The 24257-nt window shown below is 37.6% G+C and overlaps 3 protein-coding genes across 5 annotated transcripts in view; all 3 read left to right on the plus strand.

Annotated features, from left to right (window-relative positions):
- Positions 1-24257, plus strand: part of mtgo (miles to go) — a 135850-nt gene that overhangs the window by 65508 nt on the left and 46085 nt on the right. The window contains exons 1-2 of one of the 2 annotated variants that reach the window (XM_017158569.3): positions 6208-6389; positions 8194-8745. The exons of the other annotated variant lie outside the window; for it this stretch is intronic. The gene's annotated coding sequence lies outside the window, so the exon portion shown is untranslated. Of the gene's footprint in view, positions 1-6207; positions 6390-8193; positions 8746-24257 lie in introns of those variants that run through there. 2 annotated transcript variants of the gene reach the window in all.
- On the plus strand, positions 8918-11686 carry LOC108068790 (uncharacterized). The gene has a single exon (XM_017158572.3). The coding sequence runs from the start codon at positions 10327-10329 to the stop codon at positions 11638-11640; it is 1314 nt and encodes a 437-aa protein (XP_017014061.2). The 5' UTR covers positions 8918-10326; the 3' UTR covers positions 11641-11686.
- Positions 11882-14351, plus strand: LOC108068789 (uncharacterized). 2 transcript variants are annotated; one of them, XM_070219750.1, is made up of 2 exons: positions 11882-12188; positions 12243-14351. In XM_070219750.1, the coding sequence occupies exons 1-2, from the start codon at positions 11988-11990 to the stop codon at positions 14265-14267; spliced, it is 2226 nt and encodes a 741-aa protein (XP_070075851.1). In that variant the 5' UTR covers positions 11882-11987; the 3' UTR covers positions 14268-14351. The 2 variants fall into 2 exon arrangements, with proteins under 2 accessions (XP_070075851.1, XP_070075852.1); XM_070219751.1 differs by having other exon boundaries at positions 12063-12188; positions 12254-14351.

Raw genomic sequence — 24257 nt, forward strand, 5'->3', positions numbered from 1 at the left:
CAGTAGTAGCATTTTCGGGGATTTTCTCTCTTTTTCTTGTGCAGTGGCAGATAAAACAAGAAATACTCAAGTATGTATATGTTCTAAAGTTTAGGTTCCTTGACAAAATAATGTTGGTAAGCACTGGAGTTCTAGAAAAGAAATAAAAGAAGCATACTTTTAGGTAAACCCAGATAACTGTTAAATTTGTAAAGAAACTTTAAACGTAATACTTAATATTAGGTATTTCTTTAAAATTTCGTTAAAAACTTTTTTTCTTTAAAATATATTTTTGTTGTTCATATAATATAGCACCTGGCCTCAGTAAAACTTGGTTGTAGAAGAGAGTATTTATAGAGACCTCTTGGTAAATCTTGTATACCCAAAGCTCTACGATTACAGGGGTATATGAAAAAGGAACCCAATCCCAAAGAAGAGAACTAGAAGAGACAGAGAGCCACCGATTCGATGTCGCCCCGAAAGGCAAAAGCAGCAGTCACAAAAGAATCTTGAACTCGAAATGGGTCCAGCACGGATACAAATGCACTTACAGACAGACACAAATGCAGAGCCACCCGCTTGGCCACACAGATACTTTAATATCTGGCCAGACTAGTTTCAAATGCCGTTTTTATATAGATAGTCTGCATTGCACTTCCAAAGATTCTAACTCCCCTTTCCACTCCCCATTGATTTTTTGCACTCAAAACATTTATGGCCTGATAAGAGCCACAGAGCAACAACAACAACAGACGTTGACATAGATACGTTCATTGAATTGGGTTAACTTTCTTCCCCTCTTCATCGTCACGGGTTATTTTTATTTCTATTTTTATTTTCGGTTTTCCTGCCTTTGGGGCAAACGCTTTTTCCCTCCTTCCTTCAAAGAGACGTCGAGAGATTGGCTCGGAAAAGGATGCGATTACTTTGATTTCCGTTCGAGGGTATCGGATTTATCCTGACCTTGATCTTTATGGAATTTATTCATTTATACTAATGCTTTTCACTTTGCATATCTTTTCAGGTGAGTGCATATGGTTCGGTTCCTCCGTTACAAACATTTAAGCTGATGATCTAGCGGTTATTTGGCCTTTGACAAATTCATATGGTAATGTCAGATGCAATTACAAATTGATTGACGCAAAGTGATTTATTTTATGGGTAAGATGGCATAGGTTTACCTTTAAATTTAAGATGTACGTTCAAAATATGTTAAGGGCGTTTTCTCGTTCGTATATCTTAGAATGTTTTAAGATCTTAGTTTAACATGAGGATGAGAAAATGTTTCTAAATGATTTGAATGCCAATTTTTCATTGAATTAAATTTATACAAATTTGGTATTGATTATTTTTTAAGATTAAACTATAAGAATAAATTAAAATTAAATACACTTAGTTCCTACATATACATTTGAAAAATCAAGCAGTTATAAGAAATAAGAAATTTTCCTTTGAAACTTAAAGCTACATAATATTAAATTAAACACATTTTATCTTCCCTCAAACCACAATTTGCTATTTATGTGAACCACAAATCCTCAAGCAACAGTTTGGTTTAAATTACTTAATTTACTTTACTTGTTAGTTGTTTCCGTTTTGAACTCCATGCTGATCCCTGGAATTCGTTGCACTACACAATCCTTTTGATAAGATCTACATTTACAGAAATTAGCTCAAATTATTTCAAATGCCACCCAGCACAAATAAACAAAAAACGGCAACTGGAAAATCCCACACACACAGATGCTGCGCCTCAAATTGCAATTCCCATTGCCATTTCTTCTTTTTTCTTGGTTACACGCAGCTTCTCTTTTCCCCTCTCTTTAACTCTCTCTGTCTCTTTCTCGGTCTAAAGTGGCCAGTTTCGGATTTATTCCACTGATACACGGAGAAAAATATTTTAAACATAATTTAGGCTTAAAGAAATATTTGTAATTTAGTAAAAATAACCTAATATAATAAAAACTAACGATGCTTATTATGTGACATTATTAAAGGTCTCTGAAAATTCATTTCCTGAAAAGTTTCTAAATCGAAATGTTTATAATACTTTAGAACTGCGTGTTTATAGAATTACAATTGGGCAATTTTGAAACAGTTTTTTCTGTTTCAAAAGCAATTCATTAATTTTATCGTATTTTCTCGCTATGCACACCTTTACCACCCCCTTAAATCACCACCCCCTGGCCCGCAATTCAGAACAAGTTGCAAGTCGCCGCCGCATCGCTAACAAAGCCACTCGACTACTGCAAAAATGTGGACAGGCGAAGTGTTGATGATGGGAGGGGGGGTTTTCTTTTTTTTTTCGAAGGGGCTTTCTGTTTTTATTGAGGGGTATTGGAGGGTCGGAAGGCGGAAAGGGGGTGGGGGCGGTGATGCTGCTGCTGCTGCAGAAGAGAGAGCGGCAGATTGGCTAACTGGCAATTTGAAGACTCGGGCAAGGCGACCAGTTGCAGAACTGCTTCTGATGCTGGATGCCGAATGTCGAATGCTGCCTTCTCGCATGACAAGTGGCCCGCAACTAAATCGTTGCAACAGCAACAAGTACACTAAGAAAAATATGTCACCAAAAAAAGATTGCTTACAAGTGCAAAAATAAAAAGCTTACAAAAAATGCAGATTGGCATTACTATAATAAAAGAAGTCAATATCTTTAAATATAGGTACTTCATTCTTTATGGTTTTGGCTGCATTTATCCTCAATTGATCACCCAACTTTTTGAAAAATATCTATTTTCTACAGTGTAGGGCAGCAGCAGCTGTAAAACGAGCTTGGAAAGAAAGGGGCAGACCAAGACCCGGCTTCCTTTTGCTCAGTTGTTCCAGCACGGGTTTTCTTCTTATTTTCCCCCAGCTCTTTTGTGCATTTCAATTTATTGCCCCAGAACAACAATTCAAGAGTTCTGTGCTACCCCCCCACCCAGAATTTTGCTCCCCCCAAAAAACAAACTGGCCTCCCATCCTGAAGCGAAATTGTTGTGCTTAAAAATAACATTTGATGCTAGCAATTGAAATTATGCGTATGCCCTGGTGCAAAAATATTTCGCATGCAGCGCCATCTGTTGTCGGAGTGACCTGAATTGCGGAGTGATGTGGTTGTATGGTTCTAGTTTACAAAATATTTTTATGGAGTGTTCTTCTTACTTTGTATGATGTGCTTGTAAATAGGGAAATTTCTCAAATTGCTTCTATTCATCAAGGAAAATGATGGCTTTCAAATTAAACCAATCATTTTAGCTTACCAACTCGTGTTAATAGCCACAAAATACCACATAATTGAAATAAATGCTTCTTCTATTTCCTTTCGCTCTTCCATGATTGGTTTCCATTCACCAAAATTTCGGCAATTCAATTCTATATCTTCTCCGTTCGAATATTCGCATAACCAACTGCTTAATTGCATATCTAGTGAACTAATCTGGGCGCTGTTCACTGCAACCATCCACAATTAATGAGGTACACAATGGCAGCCAAGTCAAAGGGAGTAAACAATGCAGTCGAGCGAAGGCAAGACTCCCCCAATTTCCAAACTATTAGTTGCCAGGGAACAGGTTGCTTTGGCGCTGGACCAAAAATGCCCGAATTCCGATGGTGATTCAATCAATAGAGGCGAAACACGTGAACTTTGAACTGACCTAGCCCACAAAAAGCCAGAGAGAAAACGGTGGAAGTGCGGCGAGAAATCGAGAAAAGGGAAACGAATCGAATCGAATTGAAAACGTTGCACGAAAAGTGCAACAAGAGGCATGCAACAAGGGAAAGGTAAACACTCGGACGGAAAAAATTCAAAGATACAAATGTGGTCAGAAAAATAGTATACCAAATGAGAAACAAACTCTTTTCTGATAACAGAAAATTCAACCTATTGTTTTAGTTAGAGAATATAAAATTTTATAAATATGTTACAAAATGTTTTTTTTTTATGCAAATAATTTTTTTTTAAATAAATACAGAAAATGTTAATAATGAATAATTAAAATATTTAATCAAGTTTAAAAATTTTTTTTTTGTAAATTTTTTGTACTTGAAACCATTTATATGTCTCAGATACTTGTGGGCCATTTTTAGGCGTGGCACTCGAGAGGCCTTTGAAAGTGGGCGGAGTAATAAAAAACAAGGCAATACTATTTGTCTGCATATATATTGATTTACGCAACGATATACGGCGCTTTTTGTGTGAAAGATACAATGCTGCTGAAATATTGAAATCAATTGCAGGTTTCTTTTTCGGGTTTTTTAAGCGTTTTACTGCTGCTTTTTTTCTTCGTTTTTTTTTTTTTTTTGATTAATTGGCAATGGCCAATGCAAATGCTGTTGGCCTTTTGGCTGGGGCACAGATACAGATACAGATGCAGATATACAGAGCCACAGTTACAGATACAGATACAGTTGCATTGTCAACGTTCCAAAACAGCCCCAGCAGCGTATGGCATACAATTTAAAAATGTATCCAAGAGATACATTACACATTACGGCCATGGCTTGCCAAGTCTTGACTTGGAAATTCCCTTCACTGCATTCTTTCCCACACCAGAGCCAGACAAAAGAGCAGATATATATGTTTGTGTATAAGTAGAGGTGGGTTCGGTGGGTTTGGGGGCGCTATATAGATACTTTTCGGGCCTTTGGTCTTTGCTAGTTTTGGTTAGTTGACTGCAGGGCTTACAAGACACCCCGCTTCCGCCGACTCCGCATCTCCATCTGGTTCTCAGACTAAGACTGAGTCGTCGCCGTAGTCATTCGCATTGTCGTAAATTTTATTAGAGTGTAGTGTAGCATCGTCATCATCATCATCGCGTTCATGATGATGCGACCTAACACAATTCTTACTTAGTTTGCATTTTAGCTTATGGCTTTTGTGTTTTACTCGCTCCAAAAAAAAAGAAGAAAAAAATAAAAAGAAGAAGAAGCGAAAAAATACATACAACCATAAAACGTTTCGCATTTCAAAGGCCACACACATTATTATTATTTTGCAGCTATTACTTTGGGTTATTTCTCAAAAGTTTTCAATTTATTTTTGTGCGGAAAACTGATACGACTCTGACTTGGCGCTCTGAGTTATTGCCTTAACATAAATGCCTGTGCTCAAAGTGTCCAATTACGTTTTGTTTTTGGTTTTCGCTTTGTCAAAGTTCAAAATCTTATCACTCAGAAAACCAAAATCTCGTTTATTGCCTTCTGTCTTGGGTTTCCTTGGGGTTATCAATTATGCTGCTACTTAATGTTTCAGACCGGCTTTACAGATTTTAATTAAAATTTTGCTATTCATTCAAAGGTTGATTTTTATTTAGTTCAGTTAATAAAAGTTTTTAATTTTTTTTCACTTTCAGTTTTTTCAAACAAAAATGTAAATTTGTCTATATATTAAAAATTAAATTATATATAGTCCATTTTTAAAAAGGTCTTTACAACATTTTTGTAGTAAACTTACATCTGAAAAATAAAAATTCAACAATTTAATAAAATTTAAATGCTTCAAATTATTTGCCAATTTCAAGCTAAAGTCCCAAAACTCGTTAATTATGGCCCAGAAATGCAAATTTCGCATGAAAATTCAGCAATCGTGATTTTGTATTCAAAAAAGAAGAAAAACAAATATAAAGAACAACTGTTGCAGAAGTTTTCAAATTTTGGGCGACATAATGCAATTAAAAATATTTGCACAGCGAAAACTAGTTCAGAAAATCAATTTCAAAATTGCTGAAACTGGAAAAAATATGCAAAACCGGGAAATCACACAAATTTCTGCCAACTCAAATAGCTCTTGTGATATTTTTTTAAGAGCGGCGCTCTTTAAATCTGTGGTCTTCAGTAAATTCTCTTTAAATCCAACAAAAAAATAAAATAAAATAAAATGCACTGAGAGGAATGCCGGTTTTTGGGCAAGAGTGTGTGCGTGGCCGAGTCGTATCTGTGTGCTTACTACGCTGCGGTGACGGTCGTTCGTTCGCTTTTGTATCTCTCAGATAAATCGCTCTTACCCGCCTGTGTGTAGTAAATATTCCGCTCAGCTGTGCTGCGGGTCTATATGGTATTTTTTGTTGTTTTTCCGTTTTCCTTACTTGCTCGCCCGCCCAACAACAAATGACATATGCGGGGCCCCCGAGCGAAAAAGTATCTTCCAGTACCGCCTTCCAGTTTTGAGATACTATTCGGGTTCGGTTTCGGTCTCGGTTCCAATGAGAACGGACTTCGGGCTTCGCTCCAGTCGTGCACCGATTCGGATCGGCGGCTGCTGGCAGTCCGATATTAACTCTCAAACTGTACGGTTTGGCAGCGCAGCTGAAAAGCGGAAAACTGAAGAGGAAAAGCGGCGAAGAGGGGATCGAGGAAGGGCAGCGCGTCGTGTGTTTTCATCCTCCTTCTGCAATAAACAATAGTTGTTTCTACAAGTTAAACAATTAAAAGTGAGTGTAAAAAAAGTGGTGCAAAAACAAAAAAATTAAAAAAAAAGAATTAAAAATTTAGTAACATAAAAACTTCCACGTAAAATGTTTTCCTTAAAACATTATCAACAATTTTAAAACCACAATCGAAAACATTTTCAAAAAAAAAATTTAATCTAAAATAAAAAAATATTCAAAATTAATACTGAAAATTAAAATTACACAACCTTATTGTTGTTTCGCCTGGCATCCTGTTCTATTGTGCAAAAAAGAACGCTATATAATAAAAAAAAAAACAGCAACACAGTCGCCATAATCATAAATAATAACACAAATTTCGTGTGACGTTTTAGTTAATGTTCAACAAAAAAAGAGAATGATAAAGAAAATAAACAACAAACAAAACCAACCACTTTTTCAATTGTAATTTCCGGTGTAGCGGAATTTCACTGTGCATTGTGTGGGACTGTGTGTGTGAGCGAGTGTGGGAGAGAAAATCAAGAAGGAAAAGAAAGAAAATCAGAAAAAAAACATAAACAGCCCAGAACAACGTGCTCGTGTGTGTGTATATGTGTGAATAAGAAAACTGAGCCCTATAAAAAAACAGTCCTAAGAAAAGTGCAAAAATGGCCTTTGGTTTATTGAATTTATAGTCGACTTTTGACTTTTTTTTTGGCCCACATTGAGGTTACATAAAAATTCGCAAAAAACCATTTCATTTTGGGGTCATCATAAAAAATGTTTTACATTCATATAATTATCTAAACAACATTGTTTATACTTTGTTTGTTTGTTTTGCAGTTATTTTGTGCTTGCCAATTTAAACATTTTCAAAAATTGCAGGCAAAAGCTTTATGGGTCGTTTAAAAATGCTAAAATATGTACTTAGAACTTATGTTAGCTAACTAGTGCTTGGTAATTAATATATTGCCGTTTCTAGTTTCTAGCTGCATTACTCAACGCTTTCTGGGAATTCTAGCTCAGCTGAACAAATAATGCAAGGCGGTTCTCAGAAATTATTTTCATTTTGATGTTTTCACTTTACATTTTTTCTTCGAATCACAGAAAAACATTTAAATCTAAGTTTTTGCCCCATCAATATATTTTACTATCGTCAACTTTTATTACTTGCTAAGCTTCTCAGTAACAACCAATTACCGATGGAGTCCAGCCAATAATCTGCAAGAAACTTCAACTGTAATTGGCTTATCAAAGTTTGCCTACAGGAATTATGACCCAAAAACTGACCTAACCTAATCTCAAGTTGGACTGCAGGCAAATATTTCCCGAAACCTGCAGACCTTCAACTCTGCTATCTTGCAGATACTCTAAGTAAGCTGCCCATCAATTTTGGATAGAAAACTTTTCAACGTGCAGAAACTTCAAGGCCGCAAAACTTTGATTAAACATAATCCAATTCTAAGGAAAATAAAGTGCAAAAAAAGGTCAAAGCTTCAGAGAGATTTCCACTCCCCCAACTTTCAGCTAATTAACATGGAAAATTTCACCAGAATATATCGCTCTACTCATGGCGAACTTTTAGATTATTTTGGTCGGGGGCGGCGCCATAAGTTTCTAGAATTTATAGAGTCGAAAGCTTTCTATCGATAGATAAAAATGGCGAGCGAGAAGCAGATACAAGTGCTTGTAGATACAAAGAAACAGCCCCAAACAAACAACAAAAATCACTCCCGAAGGGGTATAATAAACAATTAAAAATTATTTACTTGCTGCTATCGAATTATAAACAAGCGATTCCCGAGTAACCTCAATTTGGGTCTAAAAACAGCAAAACTTTTACCTAATGCATAATTTTATTTTTCAGTCTGTGTGGGCTAAAGTGCAATACAAAAATCGAACACTGAAGCATTCCAATTAAACTAACAATCAAAGTGCAATACAAATAAATCCAGCTAAAAATCAACGAGAATATTTACATAAGCTGTGTTCATAAATAGATTTGCCCAAATCACGCAAAACAAATTGAATTAACTCTTTTGTCAGCAATAACATTAAATACATATAACAACTACGACTAAACTTAATAAGCATTTAAAAAATAACAATAACAATTTTGTGCAATTTAAATAATAACTATAATCGTATACAAAAATTAAAAGCCTTTAAAAGGTCAACAGATATTTGCTAAATACTTTTGCGCTAATCAAAAATACAACTAAATACTTTGTAAACTCCAATTAGCTAAATTGTTATAAAATAAAATTTATAGAATAACCATTAAACAAGTAATAAACATTTTATAAAGCGCCAAGGTTTTTAAAAAATATAAAATTGCTAAACAATTATAAAACAACTTTAAATGCATATTGCTGGGACGGATAAAGTATAAAATACTAGCTGCCGATTTTTCATCATTGTAAGTATGAATAAAAAACTAAAACAGGTCTTAAATTTTTTAGACGCCTAGAAATACTTGAAAAATCCAAAAACGTTATTTCCTTGCTGGTCCTGGGGTTTTTGCGTACACAACTATAAAGGATAGGATTTTGTATATAAATGAAGTTTAACCTGACTCACTGCTGACCTATTTTATTGTTTTTTAAATGGAAAATGGTGGTCAGGCTTACCAGGTTTATTTCTAAGTGGGTCAACAAATTTTCACTTGATTGCCAAGGAGATCTAACTTTTTATTTTATTGCGAAAAAAACAGATATAGAGATATACATTTTATAGTGAACCCCCTGTTATTCGAGTGCTTTTCACATAAGAGGCTTACTAGACAAACAAAATCCCCATCAAATAAATTTAACTCAATTGCCCAAACATTCCCCAATGGCTGAGCGTTGATTTTAGATTGCTGATGATGATGATGTCGTTATTATTGTTGTTGAGGCTTACGTGTAAACTTTTATCTGCACTTAGATTTTTGACATACAAATTTATTGTTTATGCCCCGTGATAACAAAAAAGAAGAACATGCAATTTAGTAATTATTAATTTTACGGTCTGTTTGAGTTTGCCTACACTACACACTGTACGTGTGAATCTGAAGAGTTTGTTTTGGCGAAAACGCTGGAAAGAGTTGCCTGCACAAGTGCACCGCCTAACTGTTGATCATTTCCGCTCAGTTTCGGCCAAAAAAAACTGACCAACTGTGTCGGAGGTCGGTGAACTTTTCTTTAGCGGCCCAAGTTGCGTGTTTGTTTAGGCCCGAAAATCCCACCGTCGCTTTATTGCGGTTATTGACTTTCAACTCATTCCGCTTCTTCGTCTTCATCTCTTTTATCTGTTTGGCCCACACACACTTGTCCATCAGCATTCTGGGCCTAATTTCCTTTTCGGGTTTTGGGTGTGTTCGCCACATAAAAAAATACATGGAATGCAAGAACAAAAATTAACATAATCAAATTTACTTTTTTACCTCGCGAACACGTTTCGTGGCCGAAATAACAAAAAAAAAGTGAAGACCATTATTTAATTTTCGTGTCAGTCGGCGCAATGCTCCAACGAATGGCATATTGAGGGTTAGCAACTGAGGGTTATTTACACCTGCCAATGGGTTTGACAAGGTGAGCTCTCTATAGTGGTCTATAAATAGATTAGGCAACGAGTGCCGCTTGAAATGGGTTTGTTCTAGGCTTTCGAGCAAGTAATAGTCTTGGATTTTTGATTGAGAAGGGCGTCTTTAATGTCCGAAATCTTGGGATAGGTTTTTACAGGTATATTTACCTGCTTTTGAATTTTTTTCTAAATATCAACCTGCTTTATTCATGGTAAAATGCAACATACCTTTATAACTGTGGTTTAAATTTGTCTAAACATTTTATTATATTAAAATGATAAATAATAAAATAAATATTTAAAATTTGGCTGGCCTTTACTTATTTGCCAATTTTTCCAATTCCAATTTACAAATCCCCAATGCATTTTATTTTTGGCTCCTCTTGAAATCCAAAGTTTTTATTAAAAAAATTAGAGAATCCTCCGCAAGATAGGCATGCTTGGCACAAATTGCGAGTTGGTCGCACAATTTCCGCAGCGACTTAGAATAGATTCGATCCGCAAGAGACAAGCTCCCAGAACCAGATCCACATGCCTATCCCAGGAGCATCGTCTGTGGCGGCAGAGAAACCAAGTGGAAATCCAGCAATTGGCCAAGGTGATTGGCTACTGTCCCGAGCAAATTGACGGGTTTCTCTTCGAGCTCAGCCTGCAGAACTACAATCATCTGCTGAACCCCAAGGGCTGTGGCTGGGATGCCTGCAATGTGCCACTTTGCTTTCCAGATGTCTGTGATCGCTATATGGCCATATTCGATCATCATGGCAACTTAAGAAATCCCATCCAGTCGAAGGCCCTCGATAGTTTACTTCCCATGCTGTTGGACTATTTGAATGATGACCGAAGGGATTTGCCAAAATATCCTTTCAGTCATCAAGCAAATGGTTTAGAATCGAGTTTGGAATCTTCGGATTGGATCATTCATACCTTTGGCAGTTCAGTGTTACCACAGAGGGTGAAAAATACCATTAATAATCATGACCTACAAACGGTGGAAAGAATGGAGCCAGAATCAGAATCTGAGAAGGCATCTCTTGAAGACTTGCGTAAAAAAAAGAAAAAGAAAACATTCGGACGAAAGTCTCTCTTTCTCAACGACGAACTGGCCCTAGCTTATGCCAAGCCAGATGAGTATGTGGAGTTGCTGATGAAAGACCTAGGGCGACATCGCCTCAAGGGCAGCTATGTGGGTCCTGTGGGAGATTTGAGGACAGCACGTATTCGCATTCTAATCAGGGAACTGATCGAAAAGAAGGGAACCAATATAACCTATGAGGATCTAAGAAAGGCCCTAAAAAAGGTGGATCTAGAGTGGAAAAGAACGGCCAAAGCAGATTATAAACGTGAAAAGAAAACAGCTGTGGAGATCTCGAAATTGTACAACGCCATTGTGCAGAGAAATTCGGAGCAACCAATACGGCCCTTCGTTCTAGGAAAAGTCCGTGACAATTACCCAAAGGTGCCGAGAGCTTCGAAACTTCCCCGCAGATACTTGGCCGATCAGGTGCCCATACTCTTCCATGAGCCCTTTGATCCAAAGAAACATTGGACCTGGCAGCCCCGACATCCGAGACAAACTCGCCTAAATTCCAAAAACAAGTTCTCCACCTCCAGGATCAAACGCGGATCTGTAAAGGATCAAATAGATCAGTATGCGGATCGGTATTCCATTCACTCGACTATTAGTGATAAGTATAGATCCGGGGAGCGAAAGTCGCTGGAACCCCAGTTTGGGGAACCTAAAAAATAGTGCAAAAATTAATAATATTCTGTATATAATATGCAATAAATTCGTATTGTAATGCCCAAATTTTAAATATTTTATATTTTTATTTAAATTATTTTTGGTACAATAAATTCGTACTTTTATCCCTTGATTTTATTTATTTCATATTTTGTATTTAATTTATCTTTTGTGAATTAAATTCAATAAATTCGTAATGTTATCTCTTCATTTTTGTAACATGCCCAGTATGCATAGGAATATTTTTCGTAGACAAATAACATTCCAAATTACTGCCTTATCCGGGCAACTTCAAAATTGTTCAGTTTTTAATCACCTTTCCCTTTCGAAAACCTCAAGACGGTCGGGCCAAAATGAATTCCTGCTGCTGCAGATCGCACAGCGATCGCACAGATCCGATGGCCTGTCTGCCGCAGTTCGCCTCCAGTCGCCTCCAGCGGGTCCAAAGTTGTAGGCCATATTTGGAGGGTCGAAGGGCCGCCAGTTGTTGTGTGTCGAGCGAAAGGCGTTGGGGTCAGAGGAACGGGGGAATGATCCAGTTGCTGGCCAATATGGTAAACAAATCGACCAGCTCGGTCTGCCAGTTCCTCCATCAACTGACCCTGCAGCTCTTCGCCAGAATTCTATATCCCTTAATTTTGGGCTGGAATACGCTCAAGATACCATTCGTTCTGCCCGATACGTGTGAGCTTTACTACGGGATATTCGATGAATGCGGAAATCTGAGGAAGCCCATTCCCACACGGACGTTGCTCATCTTGATAACCATGATGCAGTACTTTCTGAATTTACCCAAAGTATGCAAGCGAAATAACAAGTGTTGTTCGGGATGCAAGAACAAGGACGATAGTCTTCAGAATATTCACAATCCTGGTTATTGCGGCAAGGATGCCATGTTACCATTCTCGAGAATCGGGATGCCAGGACAACCGAAATCGAAATCACCGGGTAGCGAAGTGTGGGCGGGACTCAGGCGATTGGGTTACCAAAAAGGTGGCGATCTGGAGAGCTATCCCTCGGATGAGTCTATACCATATGGCTATGCGCCGGCACGATGTCCCTGTCAGTCTGGCTATTACAATGAACAGAGGTCCAGACGGGAATTTAAGAATCCCTATGCCAATATGACGGCGGAAATGAGATCCCAGGCCTGCGAGGAGATACTGCAAAGTCCCATGTTGGCCAACGATTGCGTACCGAGTGCGAGATCTCAAATGGCAGCCCTTTCCCCTCAAGCAGCTCAACTCGTTCAGATTTCGCACATCTCGGATCTATATGCTGCAGTTGTACAAAATCAACATTCTAGAAGGTTACTTCAAGACGGAAAACCGCCAAAGCCAAGGGTAAAACCCTGCACTGAAAACCGACGCAGATTCTCCGGTGGCTTCATGATGCCCGAACCCTATTTCAATGGAATGCCATGGAGCTGGCTGCACAGGGATCCACAGCGAAGGGTGCGATTACCAAGTGGAGGTCTTCCCACGGATGTCGTCCCATGGAAATATAAAGAGTACAATGATCTCGGATATAAATATGAGAATTTTAGCAGACTGGTTAACCCCTTCAAGGAGAGCAGCCTCTTGCCCATTGAACCAAAAAGATTCCAACCCGTTAGCTGGGAGCAAAAGATCAAGGATCTTGGAAAATTTCCTATTAAACTTCCTCTTGGGGAAAAGAGGAAATTGGAGTGGGAGGAGCTCTTATTAAAGAGAGTAACTCCAGCTGGAAAACCCAAGGGTGGCTTTGACTATTGGAGTGAGATGATGGAGAGAAATCAGCTGAGAAGGACAATCGATAGAGAACGTATACGAAATCCGATATTCCCGATAACAAGAGAAAGAAGTTATTCTCCAGCGGGTAAAGATATTGCCCGAATGATAATGCCAAAAAGTAATAACTCTCTAAAATCAGCAAGGAAAACTCCAAAGAATTCATTCGAAAATAAAAAACCTACATCTACGAATCAGACTAAAATTAAACGGATAAACAGTGGACGAAAAGATAATGTTTCAGAGAAACCAATAAAGGAGACCAAACCAAGAGAACGTCACATCAAAAAGTCTGTTAATAATATTCTGCAATATGAAAAGATTGAAAAAAGCAGTAAACGAAATTATCCTGATCCCGAGGATTACAGAAAAGAAATTTCTAGAAATCGACGGTATCATAGAAAAATTGCAGGAGAGTGTCTCATGCTTATAAAGCCTTATAAAGAAAATATTCCAGCAGAAGATCTAAAAAAGAAAATCAAACGGCGAGGTACATCACCTGAAAGATTTGTCCCACCTGGAGGTGGAGATCATAATCCAAAGTATAGTAAGACCCAAGATGTTCGACCCAAACCTAAGGGGCTTTTAAAAGGAACTGATGATAGAAAAATAATATTTAAACCCAGGGCAAAGTCACCGGAAAGTGATATTAAAAAAATACGATTCCAGTCAAATGATTTAACAGAAAAATCTAGAAAATCTCAGAAGATATATTATGGGAGTACCAAAAGCAAAACTAATGAACTCCAGGGACTTAGCTCCAATAATCGAACTAAAATAGCCCATTCAAGAGGAGAAAGTACAGAAAAGGATGTACTAAATAATAGACGCAAGAAAAGTACAACATTTAGTAATATGTTATAACAGACATGTGAAATTAATCTATATATTGTTATTGGGGAAAATCAGGGGCCTGACCGCCTATTAAATTTACGTTTGAAGTGTGTACTTGTTTGTCGTTAGAAAATCCCAACTCATCAAATTTGAGAGAAAATGGGTGTCCACCTGCGCTGATTGAAAGCCGCAACATTGCAGCATGGTTGCGGTGTAGTTAGCTGCGCTTTTCCGCATTTCATTTGGGCACAGAATGCCGATAATGTTAATGATGATGATGATGTGGCCGATGCCGGTGCCCCGCTTAAAAGCTTTTCCTTTAAACCTTAGTTCGTCGTATTTTCTATATTTCCCGGGAGTTGAGTTAGCTCAAATTTTCCCCTTTTTAGCCAGTTTATTTGAATATTTTCGTGTGTTTGAGGCTGGATTTTGGCTCATTTTGACGCGTTTACTGTTCTTTGGGGCCCTATAACGCTGCCCTCCCCCTGAAAACTGAGTTATTTGTGTGTGTGTAGAAGAGCTGGAGGCCGTAAGCCAAAAGGCAAACGTTTTGTGGCCAAAACGCAATTTTCCCTCTAAAGCCAAGCGGCGTATTGGTAACAAGTGCCTCTCACTTTGTTGGCCCCTGGGTGGGCCTATCAACTTGGTCGGCTGAACGGTCGGGCTTCAAGAGGAAGCAGATTAGATATTCATACGAGACTCAAGTAACGGGGCTCCCCAAGTTTTCTGTATAAATTTTGAATAAATTGTGGAAAATTAGCAGCTGGAAAATGGTTTACAGAGGGAGTAACTCAGTTTTATGAGGAAAATTGGTGGATGTAGTTTGTTGGTCCTTTTTGATTTGTATAAATTAACTTCTGCCTTTCAAAAGAATATTAATATCTATTTAGAGCTTTTGATTGTATTAAATAATTTTGGGGTCTTTCATCTTGCAAACACTTATGATTTTTATTTATGTTGAACAACTAAATCAAACCAGCTTGGGTACCAAATTTCATCACCACAGCACCCTTAGAACCCGAGTTACTTGAGGTTACACCACCCTTGGTCTCTCCCCCCAGCATCCTTTTGCACCCCCCTTCCCGCCCCTATCTTCGCTCGCACTGTCGCCATAGTGCTTATCAGTCTGATGTGACTGTGATGATAATAATTCAGAGTCAAATATCTCGCGACGTCTAGTGGCCAAGTCATGATTTATGGCATTCCATTCGAGACTTAAACAATACGATAATTATTTATTAGAGTGGAGAGTGGAGACCCCTCCGCAATCCCACTAGTACTTTGTGAGCGCTGCAAACATACAAATATGTGTATATAAATAATAAGTTTTTGTTTGGCTGCAATGACTTTGCCCAGTTACAGAAACAGAATCCCCGGTTGCCCCTCATGCGGCAATTTATAATGTTGAGTGCCAAGCAGTTAGGAGGGATGGGAATGGGGATAGGGATCCCCCTTCCATATATATAGTACTTTTATACATTTCTCTATAAATGCTGCTCGTATATTGGGAGTACGGAGTACGGAGAGTAGACAGACAAGAGTCGCCCTGACAAAACCAGTTGGAAATGGCCTGGCAAACGGAATTTATTGCAATGGAGTGCTGAAAACTAAATCATCATCTTCCAACCGAGGGTCCAGATGGGGGGCCAGAACAATTGATACACTCTCCACCAGCTCATTTAATATTTATGCGCATTTAGCCGGGCACTTTTTCCATGCGAAATCGCCATAGTTGTTGGGCAATAGTTTCAGTTGGCCCATGCGTATATATATGAGAGCAAAATAAATACATTTTTTATCTCCATTTTATTATTTTTGGCTCTGCTGGTAGGCATAAATTATGCACATACAAGGGAAATATTTAACGCCTTTCAAACGAAAAAGAAAAACGCTTCGAGACCCAGAATATGGCATATATATTAGAGGAAAACCCAGCAGAAACCTCAAGCAGGCATCTATAAAATAAAAGTAAATTGGTTGTCCGGCTTTGGTTTCCCCAGCATCCGTATGCCCAGCATTTTGTTTTCCCATTTTTTTTTCCTCTTTTCCTTTTTTTTCCTTTATATATTTTTGTTGTGCGTTTTTCCTTTTTTCGCTCGTGTCGAGTCGTTCAAGCTGTGGCATAATTTTTACGCATTTGCTTGGACCCCCCGGCAAAAGTGTTGATAAAAAAAAAATGAAAAGCAGGAGGCAGTATAGCAGGGTGGGCGTGGCGGCACACGCACAGACTTCCTGCTTGAACTACTACTACTAAAAAAGAAAAAAATAAATAATAAAGAAAAATGCTGGAGCCGGGCGAAAAGTTAAACAATTCATGGTCGAAGCTTTATGCTTTATACGCAAAACTTTGCTCTTTGATTTCGGATGTCAAAGCATCTCCACTCTTTTCGGTCGTCGTTTTTTCGTTTTTGTGTGCGGAAGAGCGCTTATCTATGCGGCCTGCCAAGACGCACATCAGCGAACTACAATGATTTTAGGATGCCCTTGTGGATAAAGGGGGTCTATCGAAAAGGGCTACCAAAATGTTATGAAATTGATTATACTAAATAAGAAAAATTCAATTATTTGTGGAATTTGTTCATTAGTTTTTTCGAACTTTATCCCTATTTATTAAAATATAACTTTAAATTATAAATCTTACTTTTGGTAAAAACTTTAATAGCCATATTATATGAATATTCAATTGTTTAAAAAGTAAAGAAACTTCTAAATATTTTTTTGAGACTCTAATGAAGAATAAAATCTTCACCACCTTAAATCTAATTTTTAAAATTGTATGTTGTTTGTGTATTTCTTTTAATAAAACTGTTGGATATTTTAATTATAATAAAAGTAAGGGTAATTCGGCGTTCGTCCTAACCAAATTAACAAATCGCACATTCTTGCTTGTTTTATGTTTATTTGTTTGGGGCCGCGACGCTTGCCAAAAACCAAGGCTGTCTGTCTATATATCTGTGATGTCCCTGCCGCCCCTTTTTCGCCCCCTTTACTGCTGTCTCTTTCTCTCTCTCTACCCCCCTTTATAGCCATCTCTTTCGCCTCAGTGCAAGCTCGTTTTGTGTGAGGCCAAAATCCACTTAAATCGATAAAAACTATCAAATCTGTGCGGGGCGTGTGCCTTAGTTGTCGGTTTTATTTTTTTTTTTTCGTTTTTGGGCTCTTCTTCTCCTTGTCCCTTTCCCGGCGGAGTCTGAAGCCGGAGCTTCGTCACTCATACGCCATGTGCGCCGTCTCCAGCGTCGTCGCCACTCATTTTTCGCCCATGTTGCGTATGTTGTCAAGTCTCTTCCGTTTGCTGCCGCTCACTGAAACACAGTGCCTGTTTTCTCTCCGTGTATGTGTGTTAGCCTTTTTTCTTGGCATCGGTTCGGCCGATGTGCTCAGCATTATTGCTGTTGTTGCCGCTGGCATGTCCGTTTTGGCATGGACTTGGCCCAAACTCATTGTTTGAGGGAGCCCCAAACCCGCAGAGCCCCCAAACCTACAACCCCGCTCCCATTTTGTTCGATTTTCCTCTTTCTTCTTTTTTCGGGGTGGTTCGGTTAGGCAGCAGCAGCATTTCCGTTCTTTTCCGCTGTTGTCAAGCAGCTAACATACTCCATAGGCGCCGGCATTTGAGCAAATTTACCCCCCAAACAGACCCAATCGAAAAATCCAAATGAGATATGTGTGTGCCCTTCTCAAAACTATAATGCTAAATGACAAAATATGACAAATTAGAATAAAAAAAGAAGCTCGGCGAAAAGGAAAATAAAATATATTCGCTCAACGAATTTTATGACATTTGTCATGGAAATCTTTCCATTCGGCTGATTCGTCTTTTGTCTGGCCAATTTTGCGGTCGCCTCACATGACGGCTATCAGTTGGGCCTCCTCTTATACTACTCATACTTCCCGAAAAGCCTGCATTAATACAAAAATCACGCACTCGTAAATGCTCCTTTTATAGGCATTGCGTGCCGAGATTTTACAATGGCTGTGAAAATAAAGAAATACTCGAAAGAAGATTAACAATAATCGGGGAGCTAATCATAGTGTAATTATGTGTCACTTTAAGTAGAGTACTCGAGAGCTTTATAACTCTAAAGAATCTATAGTTGGTTATATAATTAGAACACAGTTGCTGCTATACAGCCAAATAGTTGCTGGCTAACTTTTTAAATTTAATAAATCACAACTCTATTCTCTTTTAAAGTTTTTCAGTTGACCAGGAATTTTTTCATTCAATTTTGTAAATTTTCCGAACAAAAAGATACAAGAAAGTGCTTGATTTTATTTGTTTGACATACATTTTCCAATTATTTTCTGCATTAAAAGTTTCCGTCAACTTTTTACTATGTCAACTGCAGTCAAAAATAACTCAATTTTCATGATTCTAAAAAACGATTGCAGCTTCCAAGGGGTTACAATTCACCACAATACAAAAACGTATTCATATTAGTTGCAAAAAATAAACAAATAAAAGTTTCAAACAAAACAATTTTAAACCAAATTAAGACAGAAACAAAAAGTGGATATTATTATCAAAAAATTTAGACTAAACGCAAAAAACGGTGAACGAGTTTGCCGGGGGAAAGCAGGAAAAGCAGAGGTGGTAAAGGGTTTGTGGGGTAAATCCCCCTTGACAAAAAGTAGATCTCGGTTATAATTGGGGGAAAAACCTCACGCCAAGCAAAGTTTCCAATTAGAGAGCGAGTGGAGCAACAATTTTCTATTTTTTTTTATTATTATTATTTTGTTGTCGCTTGGCGGAAAAACCCAAGTTTGAAGTTTTCCCAGTTTGGGTTTTAGCTATTTTATATACATACATATTTTTGCAATGTTTGTGTGGCTGTTTTTTTTTTTAATATATCGTATGTGTTTGGCCAAAGCAATTTGCTCACATGCACCAAACTGGTACACACAAAAACAAAAACCGAACTTTATAAACTAATAAACTCAGCCGTCGAATGCAAGTGGCAGCCCCTTCCACCCCTCGCCTTTCACTCACCGAGCTTCGATTAAATTTTGTTTAGGTATTTTTGCCGCACTTTTTTTCTAACTGCACTGCAACGAACCCCTCGTAGCTCAACAATCGGCAAATTGCTGCAGAAATTTTTGTGTGCTCCATAAATATTTCTCGAACATTTTTTGGGGTCTCCTATGTTATTATTTTTTTTCGTTTTTCTGCATTGCAACGATTGTCGTTGGCCATATGCAACCAGCAATTTCGGATATTTTCCCCAATCTCCTAGAATCACACAGACCCAGACGAACATATATGTGGATACACCTCAAGGCATTTGTTGTCGTTGGAGATTTGCAAACAGATTGCAAATTGATTAAGTTGTTGATAAAATAGAACCGAAACCAGTTATTGAGCTAAGGGGATTATTTAGCAAAGTGCAGAGAAAATCAGGGTTAAAATTTGCAAGTAAATTTAACTTAACATCTTCACTGTAAAATGAGTCAAAATTGTGTTGAATATTTTCTATGCTGTTAGACATAAATTCTTTTTTTTTTCTCTTTACTTTTATGCCATGCCCAACAATTTCATAACCACCATTTTGCGTATTTTTTCTTCTTGCTAAATTATTTAATTTTAAAAACTTGGCTTTTTACTATTTGTACTTTCCACATGATGCTAATTACATGCGTCACTGCTTGCCCACAATTAATTTGGCTTTTTTGTTTGCAGTTTTAATTTTTCACTTCAACAAACTACAATTGCAAAATTACGAAATTTTATATATACTGTAACGAAGGCGAAATGGAAATTTCTACCAATTAGTGAGGAGTAGGGAAAATGGAAAAGGAAAAGCAGTTGCAGTTAAGGAATGCAATTATCAAAAAGGCCAAAACCAGCAGCATCAGGGGCATATCACAAAACGAGGATAGTCCAGAAAATAACCAAAAATGTAAATGTGCGCATCGCTCTGCCTCTGTCTCTTTCTGCCCCTCTCTCTCTCTCTCTCTTTCGTGTGCGGCACAATGATTGCTGCATTTATGAGATAAGTTTTTACTGTCGACAACAATTAAATTACATTTTAGAGTTTATGGCCTTCGTTGCCGAGTCGCTTCTGTCGCCAAACTTCAATAAATTCTAATAATTTATTTCATTACCAAAGTGTCTGCGCATGTGTGTGTGCTGCGACTACTGTAAGTGTAATTTCTGCTGCATTTAAAATGTATGGAATGCCAAAAAAATTTGGAACCACACAGACAATGGGGCCATAAAAAAGTGTCTAATCTTTTGGGGAATTTGGGAATTCTTGTTAGTGTGGATTATGTTAAAAAAAATAATTAATTATTTTCCCAGGAAATATAATTTTTAAATATTTAGTTTTAGTCTAAATCAATAGATCAGAACAGGAAAATTAAAATCGTTTTTACTTCCACGTACATTTATAAACAATTTACAATTAAATACTTTCGAAATACATTTTTATTGGTTTCATAATAACAAATTCAGATCGAAATTTAAATTACAAATTCTTATCTACGTTGTGTTATTTTCATAATTTCGTTAGTTATTTTTTCCTTCGTAAATTTATATAACAAATTGATTATCATTAGGGTCGAAAACTATTTATCGGACCCGCATGCTGCGGCTAAAATATTTGCATTTCGGGCATTGTCATAATGCGATGCCTGCACCCGCATCTAAATTGGGTGGTGTTGGTGGTTCCAAGGGCGTTCATTTAGTCATTTGTGTGGTTCAACAAGCCCCTTTCAACACCAAGCCACGCCCCCCTGTGTGTTGGTAGTTAGTTATCGGGGAAATTGAAAAACCGCATTGCATGTGTGTCTATTTCCCTATCTACCTCTCCCCCTAGATATTTTCCGCACAACACACACCCCGGGGTTTTTCGTAGCCATCGCACTTCGTTTTCGGATTATTTTTGCATGCCACTGGGCGTGTTAAACATGCATATTCCAGATATACCATTGTAGATGCGAACAGATATCCTTGGCACTCGGGGAACATTTTAATTAGTGGGGTCCTTCAACCCTGACTAATGGACATGTGGGAATATGTGTGGATCGAAAAGTGGCCAAAGCGATTGGTAAACGGAAAGGCATGAACTGTTTTGATGTGTGGTTTTTGGCTTTTAAGTTTCTTAAACATTTTGTGGAAATTTCAGTGCAGGTTCCTTACAATCTGCAAACTGTCAGATTGTAATTTAAACATAAATAAACATTATTTGGGAATTTTTAGAAAAATCCATTTAAAATCTGCAACTGAGAAATTAATTTTAACCTTTTTAATAAACACTTTTGGGAACTACCAGAAAAATCTTTTTAAAATGTGAGAGAATAAATGTAAAACAATTTAGAAACTTTCTGGAAAATCTTATAAAAATCTGCAAGCTGAAAAATTTAATTTCCTGTTATGCAACTTCTCGAAAAATCTGCATCCCAAGCCAAAACCTGAGTCATCAACCTGCGCTCACACAAAAAGTTGCCTTTATGCAATGCCAGTAATTAGCCGCCAACGCTGCCACAAATTGTAGTTGCATTGTTTTTATTATGCCGCCTTATGCAACCGAAGATAAAACCAAAAGTACAACGGCGAAAAATGCAAACAATAACCAGAAATACCAAAAAAAGCAAATCATTAACATAGTGTGTGTCTGTAATTAAGCGAAGAAGCTGGCCAATACAACAGGTTGTTGGATGTTGGTTGTTAGTTGCCAATTTGTTGGATATGATAAAATGTTGTCTCGTGTTTTTTTGTTTTTTTTTCGGGACTCCTTTTTTTTGTGTGCAATTATTGAGGTATTTGGGAGACTTATGCAATTAAGTTATGGTGCTGCATGTTGCATGTTGCAGGTGGCATTTTGCCGGTTGCTGGCTGGCTGGCCTGAATGGTGATTTTTTGAACCAGAAACCATTCTAAACGGAACCGATAACCAGTCATTGAGCTTGGTCAGGCAAAAATGTGCCACGACATAGAACGCACCAAAGGCATTTTCCACATTTCGCCCCCCTTTTCTTTACCCCCTCCTCCCTAGAGAATTTTCCAGACACGACGCACTTGAGTGCACAAAGAAAGAAAGAAAGCTGTGAAATGGCCGCCATTGACTGCAGTTTTCTAGACATTTTTCCATGTCTTGGCTCTTGGCTCTCGCCAACTTGGCCAACTTGTCTATTAACGGTAACTAGGTAAATGTTAGAAATTACCGTTAGAAAAATTGCCTCTGCTCCATTGCTATTTGCTATTTGCACACAAAGTAAGTAAGCCATTTGTTAAGCTGAAGAAAAGCCAAGAAGAATCGGTTAGTGGGAGAAGAATTGCTTTGTCTTTCGGCTTTTGGGCTTCTGTGAGTGGGAAAGTGTTGACTTGGCCCCGAAAAGAAAAGCCCTAAAATATTTAGCACCTTCACTAACTCAATCTGCAATTTGTGAGCACGAGAAATGCTAATTTCATTTACTCTTTAAGGTAATTCTGAACTTGGAACAGCCTCTATGCTCATTAAAGGTAATTGTTATTCATGGCAGGGGAAAGAAAGTCAAGTTAAGGTGGGGGCCTTTTCATTAATGGCTTCTTCGATTTGGTTAAACTTAATGGTCTTTGGCCCCAATTTATGTGTGGCTGCAACATTGTGTGAATCAATTATTGTAATTCTATTTTCACAAAACGAGTCTTATTCATCGTTAGTAGGTTTTAAATTCAATTGATTTATTTATTATTGCATTTATTTAAATGCATTTAGCTAGTTTTTTCTAAGGAAACTATAATTGTTTGTAGTTTGTGGTACAGTGTTTTGTATAGGTACGTAGGTTAAATAATTGTATATCTCTTTAGTAAGCGATACACACTAAATTTACTATATTTAATAAAATGCAGTAACAAATAATTCTTCAAAATTTTCCAAAATAAAGTTAATTTATTGAAATAATTTTTTTAAATTTCCCAAAATAAAGTCAAATGTTTTCCCCATTTCCTTGAACATTCTGCAATCCTTTTGAGTGACTCGTCGGCCACATCACGACTTTCTGCCATTTGGCCGCAGCACACTCGCCTGATGGCTGCTCAATAATTCATTAGACATTTGACACCTTCGCAGCGGCGGATCTGAAGACACGTTCAGATTCCGTTGACACCTCGGATGCGCCATGTGGAGAGGGCGGATGAGTATGAAGATGTCTTGGGGGGACAGGTGCTCCTCCGATACTCCAACAAATGGCCTCATCAAGACGCTCAACGTGTCGCAAATGCGTTGCCGTTGAGTGGCCCCGACACGCCCACCCATCAGCCCACCGACCACCTACCACCTACTGACAAAATAAAAACCCGGGGGCAAGTTTTCACTCCGTAACCACCTGAAGCCGGTCTAGACACTTTTGACACAAATGCGGCGGGTGTTAAGAAAAAAAGTCTACAAATGTCTCCTCTTCATCTGTCTGCCATTTAATATAGCGAAAAAAAGAAGAAAACCCAAAGAAAAACAAAAACAGAAACAGAAAGAAGCAGATTGCTAAGCTGCGTAGATTTCCGCGTGGTGTCCTCCGTCTCAGTTCAGTCTGTCCCGCCCTCTCACCTGAGCTCAGAGCTCACCTGGCGACGTCAGCGCTGGAGGTGCGTGTCTCATTGTCTGCCACACTCCGAAAAATCCGGAAATGTGGGAAAATATATGTTTTATATTACAATTATTTTTTAAAATATTTAACGATCGATTTTTAATTGAAATAAAATCACTTTCATTTTAGACAAAACATGTATAAATTTCTTTAGCTTATTACTTCTTGGTTTATTTAATTATACTATGGTATACAATATAATTCGTTTGATTAAATAATAATAAAGAAAATTACATGAGAGAGTCATAAAGTTCTGAAAAATGTTCGAATTAAATATTTTAAAATTTCAAAATATTTCTTGAAATATTAAAATAAATTATACATACAATAGTTTTATTAAATTTTAATATTAGGCGGTAAACATTTATTTTTAGGTTTTCTGTTTCTATTTCCACAAGAAAGCATTTCTAGAAAATCAAACGAAGCGATGAAAATCTTGACTTATGGAAAACATGT

This window comes from Drosophila takahashii, chromosome 2L (genome assembly GCF_030179915.1).
Source record: "Drosophila takahashii strain IR98-3 E-12201 chromosome 2L, DtakHiC1v2, whole genome shotgun sequence".
Taxonomy (NCBI): Eukaryota; Metazoa; Arthropoda; class Insecta; order Diptera; family Drosophilidae; genus Drosophila; species Drosophila takahashii.